This window comes from Trifolium pratense, linkage group LG4 (genome assembly GCF_020283565.1).
Source record: "Trifolium pratense cultivar HEN17-A07 linkage group LG4, ARS_RC_1.1, whole genome shotgun sequence".
NCBI lineage: Eukaryota > Viridiplantae > Streptophyta > Magnoliopsida > Fabales > Fabaceae > Trifolium > Trifolium pratense.
Genome location: NC_060062.1, coordinates 36,007,442 through 36,017,333, shown reverse-complemented (window position 1 = coordinate 36,017,333; position 9,892 = coordinate 36,007,442). Strand labels below are relative to the sequence as shown.

Sequence of the window (9,892 nt, the reverse complement as noted above, 5' to 3'; positions counted from 1 at the left end):
ATTAAATGACGTAAAAAAAAGTATAATTAATATGTTTTTAATAAACACAATAAAGGTAAAATTTATCGAAAAAATGATAAGTTATAAACTACTTGAAGTAATTTATAAAAAATAAAAAAAAACTATTAACTAATAAAAATAAGGTAAATAAGTTTTTACCCCCTACAAATTAGGCGAGTTTTGGTTTACCCCCTACAATATTTTTTTTATCACCCCTTTAATGTGAAGATTATCTTGTTTACCCCCTCATGGAAAATGTTGACGTAAGATACTGTGCTTTTGCCCCCTGTAATGACTGACCATGCCACATCATCATTTTTGTGGAATCTTAGGTCAATATTTTTCACGCGGAGGGTAAACCAGATAATCTTCACATTACAGGGGTAATCCAAAAAAATAATTTGTAATCCAAGAAATTCGCCTACTATGCCGGGGGTATAAACCCATTTACCCTAAAAATAACTATAACATTTAGATCGCGAGAAAATTATAGTTTTCAAATGGGTCTTATTTAGTCATATGAAATTATAAGTTATAAGATAATTCATTATGCTCGCCAAACAAAAAATAAAATTATACATGAATTCTTTAAAAGAATCAAAAGGTTTGAGTTGAAAATAAAATTATACAAAGAATCGAAATAAGAGATCGAGTGAGTATATGATAAACAATGACTAAAAAATTAACCATACTTGATCATATAATATTTTACAAGGGAAAGTGAATATTAACATACAATCCATAATATATAGTATTAGATTTATAACATATTTTTTATAATAATTTAATTTAAAAAATATATAATTAAATAATATAAGATGTTATATTTTATAAAAAATGTTAAATGTTGGAAAAATATTGGATGTTATATATAATCCATTGTTTGGATGTGTAAATATTGGATGGAGTGGAATGGAACACATTCCATCCCTTACCATCCAATCTTTCAATTTTCCATTCCTCCCAATTTGGGGTGTATCCAATGGAATGGAATTTTATAATTAAAATTTTGCCTTTATATCCCTGTTTATCGGCTACCTCTTCCTTCTATATACCTTTTCTTCTGCTCGTCGTTCATTGTTCATTGCTTGTTGCTTCCTCATGGTCAATAAATTCTCTTTCGTTTCTTCATTGCCAGCATGAGTCTTGCACTAGTACAAATATGACATATTACACATCATGTTTACATCTGACGAGCATATGTCAGATGTAAAAGGCTATGTGGAGTAACCTTTTCATCTGGCTTCAGTATCCACAGATGTAAAAAATAAATAGACAAGACTTTTTACATCTGACTTCAATGTACCAGAAGCATAACTAAACGCGGTGGCAATCTTGTAATTATGGTGAAAATTATCTAAAATATGTATGTATCTGGCAATATTTAGCCACAGATGTAAAATGTCAGGTTAAATACAAAAAAAAAAAAATTATTTTTGGAACAAAGGTAAAGGTAATATGTATCTGTCTCTCTCCCAATTATCAAAAGAACTAAACCCTCTCTTCACCTTCACCTTCAATTCGCGTACGAGCAACACTCTTCACCTTAAACCCACAGCGCCGTCCTCCTCACCTTCAATTCGTAGCAACCCACAGCGCCGTCCTCACCTTCAATTCGCAGCAACCCAGCAACACCCACCCTCTTCACCTTCACGTACGAAGCAAAACCCGTCTCACCTTCACGAACGAAGAACCAAAACCCAGCGCCGTCCTCACCTTCGATTCGCACCCAAAACGCATCAACCCAGCGCCGTCCTCACCTTCGCAAGAACCAGCGCCGTCCTCTCTCTCAACTCACCACCAGCGCCGTCCTCTCTCTCACGAACCCTAACTCCAAATCGATTCAGGTACTCTTCTTTCTATTTTAATCCTTTTTAAATATTTTCCTTTTCGTGATTTCTGTCGTGATTTTCCTTTTTAATACTGGTGTTAAGCTAAATCTAAGTGCTTATAAATTTCTATCGTGATTTTTGTCGCTTATCCGTAATCTCTCGCTCTCTCTCTGATTTGATGTTATTTAAAGCTAATACTGGTGTTAATCTCTTTCTGAAAAATTAGCTTATTGCATTGTGATTACTTACTAATAATTAGTTTATGCTATTAGTTTGTGATTGAATTGATTCTTTTGTGTTGAGGAAATTTTAGCAAAGTGAAACTAAATTGATAGCTATATAAATTGATAGCTTAACACCAGTATAATATAGATTTTCGTGACTTATAAGCGTTCATATTATAAACAATGTTTTCTGTGATTTTCGTGGTTTATTACTTGGTTTGTTACTTGATTTCTTTGTGATTTCTTTGGTGATTTTACATGGTTTGTGGTTTGTTACTTGGTTTTAGCTCTTAGAATTGTTTCTACTGCAATTGATTTATGTTTTTTTCATCTGCAATTGATTCATTTAAGTGATTGGTTTCCCATCGGGTACGAAACCAATATTTTAGTTGGTGTTACCATGTTTTAACTTAATTTCACAACATAGGTATGGATCGTAGTTGGATGAAAGCTAGTAGATTAAGTGCCGAGTTTGAACGGGGAGTGATTGAATTTATTCGATTTGCTGAAATCAATCTTCCATCTCCCGAAAATAATGATGAAAAAAATCTTCCTCCTAAAGGCAAAGAACATTTTCGATGTCCATGTGTTCTTTGTGGAAATAAAAAACTAGAAATTCATAAGGATAAAATCATTAGTCATCTGATTTGCAATGGGATTTGTCAAAATTATACAAAATGGATATGGCACGGTGAAGTAGTAACAAACCGTAGTGTGTCCCAAAGCGAAAACATTAGTGTAGATATGGACCATTTATCTTGAAGTATAAAACAAGAACAATGAGAAACTGATATATTAATAGTTGTATAGTGAAACCATGAATCTTGCGGAATGTCAAAAAGAGTGTATGAAAAATTGTTCATGTACAGCTTATACAAATGTGGATATCTAACACGGATGAAATAGTTGTTTGCTTTGGTTTGATAATCTGATTGGCATTAGAATATGTACATATTGTTTTTAATCTACTTTTTGGTTCTTCATTTGTATTTTCTTTCTGATATAATTTAATATTAATCAAGAAGCGGGATGGGAGGGGTAAGCCAAAAATTTAACAAAACATTTTGATATTGCAGCATGAAGTCTCATGCTCAATTGGAGGGGACAATTGTAGCAGAGATCTAAGTCACCATATTCTGCTAGAAACTTCCATTGATGTTATTAGTGTTGTTTGTTAATGTTAACTGCTATATTGCTATTGTTTTCTATTCTACCTTCTTTCTTATTTAAATAGAAAGGTCCAAGTTAAAATCTATAACTTAACTTTTGTCAATTTAATCAGACAGTTATGCAAATAGTCGTTGATTAATGAATTGTGGTCTGTGTATTACATTTGTCAGATCATGTTAGTGTTAATGGCAACGGAAACCAGAAGAAGCGATTGATACGGATCCAAGTTGCCGTGATAATTTCAGGATTCCTAATATGTGCCTGCATAATCAATATCAATATATATATATATATATATATATATATATATATATATATATATATATATATATATATATATATATATATATATATATAATTGTAAAGCAAACTTTTTTTTGCTGATGTGGCAGCCTAACAAAGCTTCCCATTTTTTTTCTTTTTTCTAAGCAATAGTTGATGCTTATGTGTCATATATCATTACATTGCATGCTTATATGTACTTTCTAATGTAACCCTAAATTAACTTTCTCATTATTCATTAAATATATAATATAATATATAACTCTTTGAAATAGAAAAATTCTTCACGTTTTTCATTCTTGACCTTTAAAATTCTTCTTCCCATTTTCTTAATTTATTGCATTAATTTTACACTAATTAAATATTTTAATGAATTTTTATCTTACACTAATCAATCCTAATATATTTTAATGCATTAGTCTATTATGCATCCCTTCCCATAAAAAAAATATTGCTTCAATTCTAAAAAAAATAAAATATAACTCTTTGAAATAGAAAAATTCTTCACGTTTTTCATTCTTGACCTTTAAAATTCTTCTTCCCATTTTCTTAATTTATTGCATTAATTTTACACTAATTAAATATTTTAATGAATTTTTATCTTACACTAATCAATCCTAATATATTTTAATGCATTAGTCTATTATGCATCCCTTCCCATAAAAAAAATATTGCTTCAATTCTAAAAAAAATAAAAATAAAAGATTGTTAGAACTTAAAAACTTAAAACACTCTCCAACTCTTTAATTACACTAATTAGATCTATCTCTTAACATTCCTCCAAATATAACTTGCAAAATGAAAATATTTAATGCACAATTTTTCAGATTCATTGTCACTATATATAGCCACCACCATCCACCTTTCCATGGTGCTATTGAAACTACTATGTTCATTTGGACTAAAATTGTTGTATATTGATTTCTCTCTCACTTTTTTTTTCCTTTTCATTTTCAGGCTGAAAGAAAAAATGTTTTACTTCAGTTGTGGTGTTAATCAATGAAAATGTATTTCTAAAGTTATTTATTTTGTTCTTCATTTCTACTAAAGTTATTGTATATACTCTTTTTTCCTTCTTTGCATTGAACGAAATGATTTTTCACAAATTTTCACTTCATGTGTGGTGCTAAATCTAATCAATGAAGAAGTAGGATGAAACAAGGTTGCCATAAGCTGATGAGCTGTAGGACGAAACAAGGTTGCCAATCAAAGATGTCACACAAAACATTTAAAGATATATACATACATTTTAGAGTCAAAGTTATGTAATTGTTTAGCTCCTCTAATTGCCTCATATATGTAACTGACAAGGTTTGAAAGATCATATAATTAGAGAACACCTTCATGTCTTCCATTGAAACCCATTTCTTTTTATTTTTGCAATTTTGCTTTTAGTTTTGATGCATAACATTTTAAAATAAAATGATTTGACTCTTTTTTTGTGTTTGCAGATCACCAGATTGCGCCTCTGTATCTCATTTTTCGTTAGTGAACATCTTTGAAAGGTGACAGAAGAGATAATATACTATTTCTCTTTTTCCTTTTTGTAATTTATGTTTTTAGTTCTTGAGATGTTGAAGTGATATAATTTACTTAGAATTTTAATTTGTAACATAATATTTTTATACATTTGTAATGATCTTATTCTATTGTTTCTTACGAAGGTATAAACTATATATCTATTGTTAACATGAAATATAGTCATTGGGAGCTTTAGTAAATGTGGTACCGAATTTAAAATCAATTTTTATAAAGTATATTTGTGGTACTGACTTTTTAACAGATGCTTTTTGAGAAATTCATGTTAAATATGATGTGAAGTTTATACGGTTATGACAAAATCTCATTCTATTGTTTTTGATAGTATAGACCAAACATCTATGTCAACAATAAATATTGTCATTGAGAGCTTTAATATATGTGGTACTAACATACTTTTTGTCAAACTAATCCGTGCTGAGAAGCCACTTTTTGTCTAACTAATGAGGTTGAAATCTATCTTAAAAATATTTAGCCTTATGTAGAGATGGATTTTTAAAAAATAACTTTCTCACACCAACCTTTGCAATACTATTTTTTCTATATTCCTTAACTCTTATTTCTTAATTATGGTTATTTACTCACTCATTGTATTCATGTAAAATTTTAATTTACAATAGTTGGACAGTTACAATTTTAATTAATTTTTCCTATTAAATTTAAAAATAACTTTATTATACCAACATTTGAAGTACTTTTTTTCTATCCTTAACTATTGTGTATATAACTATATGATTTCATACAAGGCTACTACATTGCTTATAAAAAAAAATAAAAAATCAAGGCTACTACATGTTTGTGGTACAAATTTTGGATTTTGGGTCTTTATCATTTTCTCTAAACAACTCTTCGGTGATGCATTTTCAATTATGTGTTGTAGTTTTTCCCTCTCTTTCATGTCTGTCTTATGTCTTGGCTCTTCATTGGTTATTATGGCATGATAGGAACTAATTAAAGTTACTCTATTATATAAAAATTGGGCAAATTATAAAATAAAATTTTAATTTTTAATGTAAATACAACTACATTTTTATATAATAGCTAACCTTTACGGACATGCAAATGCAATTTTAGAAAGAGAATTTTCATTTCGGTAAACGAAATCTATTATAATATAATGATAGGAAAAAATGAAGTAGAAATGAAAGAGACAATGTTTAAGAATAACAAATGATTGTTACCAATTAATTGAGGGAAAAGAAGAGTTAGTGGTGATTACTTATTAGTATAATTGAAATGATAACTCTGCCCTTACATATTCTTTATATTAAGTTGACATCATTAGCCATATTTATTCATTTTGTGTTTTTTATTTTTATTTTATCAAATTCATAAGGAAAAAAGAAAAAGATATTATGAATTGAGGATTATAAATGCTAGAGGTTTAAGATAAAATCCCTTATTTATCTGAAGAATATTAGAACATATATGATTTATTTTCTCTTTTAAAAAATATATTCTTTTATTAAAAATGTTCTTTTGAAGTCTAGCTCAAATATAAAATTTGACCAAATTGATTTCAAAGCTCTTTAAATGTCTATTTTTTGTATTGTCAAATAAAAACACTATATATTTACCTAAAAATACTAATTGAGTTTATAAAGGTCAAAGACAAGTGTCTATATTTTTTATATAATAATAATAATATTATTATTATTATTATTATTATTATTAATAAAGAGATTGAAATATAATTAAGATAAAGTTATAGAGAATTGAGAGAGAAAATGCGAGAAACATAGAGAGGATAGTGGATATAAGTCAATGTCGATCCTTAAAAATATATTAGTAGACTATACTATAGTATGTCTTTATGACAAAGATTTTTTCTTTATGATAAGTCGATGTGAATTCATGATGTGAACCGTAAGCTGCCAAAATAATATCAAACCGATCAAAATTAAAATGAATAAGATATTCATTTTTAGTGCAGTATCTTTTCGCATGCTTAGCAAACTCATAATCTCATCGTTTTGTTTGATCAGCGATATGATAAATTTATTCAAGCAGAATGACAATGAAATATTTTGGTAATATTGCGACTTTGATATGAAGATTACATCTTTCATTTTAATAGTGTTTTGACTTTAATTTGAAATATATTTAGAGGATTAAAAATATATTTAATAACCCTATAAAATACTATTTACACTACACATGCATGCAAAGTTGTTTCGAAAGTTCTTTGAATATTTAGTCTAATATAAAAAGTCTCTTTAAAGTATAAAAAAATTAATACTTCAAAATAATTTACGATTAATTAACATGTCATCTTATTCTTATAAATTAAAGGTCAAGACAAGTATCAACCATTTTTTCATATAAAATAATAATGAGATTGAAGTATAATTAAGATAAAGATAGAGAGATACAAAGAATGATAGATATAGAGAATGTATTAAAATGATCCACTATATTTTCATAAAAACAAAAAATACATTAAAATAAAAATTACACTAATTTGAAGATATATAAATCAAACCCAAAAAAAATAAGATTAATAAAACAAATTTTTAATATAATACACTAATTGAATGCACTTCTATTAATTTCTATATACACCTGAATGACACATTGTCTGTGTTTAAAACAATTTTTATCTACCTATCTATTTATCTATCTATCTATCTATCTATCTATCTATCTATATTATAGATTCACTTGAATGGAGAAAAAAAATTAAAAATATTTTAAAAGTCACTTTTATAATCGAAGAATAATTCAACACATCTAAAAAAATTATCATTTTCAATACAATTTATTATAAAACGCAACTTTTTTTTTAAAACATTCTAATCAAACCCGTGCAACGCACGGGTTGAACACCTAGTAATATTTATAAAGCAAGGTGCAATTTGTTTTTGGATATAACAAAAATACATGCCTATATGCAATCGTCCATATTAATAATGTGCAACATATGTATTGAAAATATTTGAAAAATAATCTGGTACATATTCTAATTCTTTAATTTGCCAAAAATAGAGACAGTAGGAAAATATGGACACTTATGTTTGTAATAGTAATTAATTTATTGATATGGTATTCTTGCACATTGCAGTGGCAACGAGATTATATCATCTTGCGCCATTTCAATGGAGGCAACAATATCTTAGATTGAGGAAGGAAGATTCTGATCTGCCAATATTTGATTTTTCAATCATTGTTAAGGCAACTGATAGTTTTGCTAGCAGAAATAAACTCGGGGATAGTTTTGCTAGCAGAAATATTCCATGGACATGTTAATTTTCTAAAAGGTTTTTTAGTAAATATATATTCCAAACGATGGTTTCAGGGTACCCTGATAGATGGAAAAGAGGTAGCCATAAAGCGGAACTCAAAGATGTCTGATCAAGGGTCGGAGGAATTTAAAAACGAAGTTTTGTTGATTGCAAAACTTCAACATGGTAATCTTGTGAAGCTTCTTGGTTGTTGTATTCATAGAGAGGAAACATTGTTGATCTACGAATACTTGCCCAACAGGAGCTTAGACTACTTCATCTTTGGTTTGTGCCTTTGATATGTTTGACATTGCACTAAAAAAATTTTACTTATATTTTTTCTATTAATGAAAATGGTATGCTAAACATATAAGTGAAATTTAACCAGATGAAACTAGAAGCAAACTCTTGGCGTGGTCAAAGCGTTCCGATATTATTGCTGGCATTGCTAGAGGACTTCTTTATCTCCACCAAGATTCTAGACTTAGAATTATTCACAGAGATTTGAAGTTAAGCAATATCTTGCTAGATGCCCATATGAATCCAAAAATCTCAGATTTTGGTCTGGCTCGGGAATTTTGTGGCGATCAAGTTGAAGCCAGAACAAGAAAATTGGTTGGAACATAGTAAGTTACCTTCGTTTTGTACTTAATTTGACGTAATACAAAATGATCACTCTACTGTCAAAGACTTTATATCAGTGTTCTTGTTTTATCGTGTTATTAGTTACAATGGATTCACATTAACTAGGATGTTTTGAATTGTAATGACTTGTATTTTGCTTGAATGTTATAACATTTTGGATTGTTTTGGTATTTTGCTTGACTTGTAAGACTTGGTATTTTATTTGAATTGTAATGACTTTGGTTGAATGTAATTGTATTTTGGTTGAATGTTGAATTGTAATGCTATTTTGGTTTTTTTTAATTACAAAATAGGATTTAAAAATATAAAAAAAAAAAAAAAAAAAACGCAGGATTTTGAAAAAAAAAAAATTAAATAAAGTTACTATTTCACATCTGGTGACTTGGTCAGATGTAAAAGGTCCAATTTAATTAAAAAAAAAAAAAAAAATTGGTCAGCTGAAACACGAGAACAGAGGTAAAAGGGGATACTTTTACATCTGGCGAATGTCAGATGTAAAAAGCATAAACTTACTACTTCTCGTACGTCTACCTCTGACTTGGGCCAGATGTAAAAGGGGGTTTTGGCCAGATGTAAAAAGTGTTTTCTGTACTAGTGTTGCTATGGCGTGTGCTATTGTCAGCATGTTTCTTGCTATCGTCAATAATTTTTATTCCATGTTGTGAAACTTTTGCTTATGTTTATATATGTATAATCTTCAATTTAATTTTTGCTAATGTATATACAACTGAGCTATAATAACAAACTGAGAGGTTGACCTATATATACTGTTTTTTAATAGAGTTTTGAAATAACAGTTTGGTAAAAAATTGATTGCCATCGTAAATCAAATTAAGAGGCTTTATATATAATAATAGTTTTTAATTAAGGGTAAAACTGGAATAAAAAAATTATAACTTGTTCCGTCCCGTCCGTTTCCAAACAATGGAGTGGAAACGTTATTCCGTTGCATCATAAAATACCCAAACAATGGAATGAA

General features: G+C 28.6%; 1 protein-coding gene across 1 annotated transcript; it reads left to right on the top strand.

The window, feature by feature from the left end:
* The first annotated feature begins 1,597 nt into the window (after window positions 1-1,597).
* Window positions 1,598-9,083, top strand: LOC123920689 (G-type lectin S-receptor-like serine/threonine-protein kinase SD1-1). Its single transcript, XM_045972985.1, has 3 exons — window positions 1,598-1,847; window positions 8,343-8,553; window positions 8,657-9,083. Exons 2-3 carry the CDS (start codon window positions 8,391-8,393, stop codon window positions 8,893-8,895), a joined length of 402 nt encoding a protein of 133 aa, XP_045828941.1. The 5' UTR covers window positions 1,598-1,847; window positions 8,343-8,390; the 3' UTR covers window positions 8,896-9,083.
* The last annotated feature ends 809 nt before the right edge of the window (window positions 9,084-9,892 follow it).

Coding starts and splice junctions, on each gene's coding strand:
- LOC123920689 (XM_045972985.1), top strand. CDS start 8,391: ATGTCTGATCAAGGGTCGGAGGAATTTAAAAACGAAGTTTTGTTGATT. Junction 8,554..8,656: donor CTTAGACTACTTCATCTTTG/GTTTGTGCCTTT, acceptor AAATTTAACCAG/ATGAAACTAGAAGCAAACTC.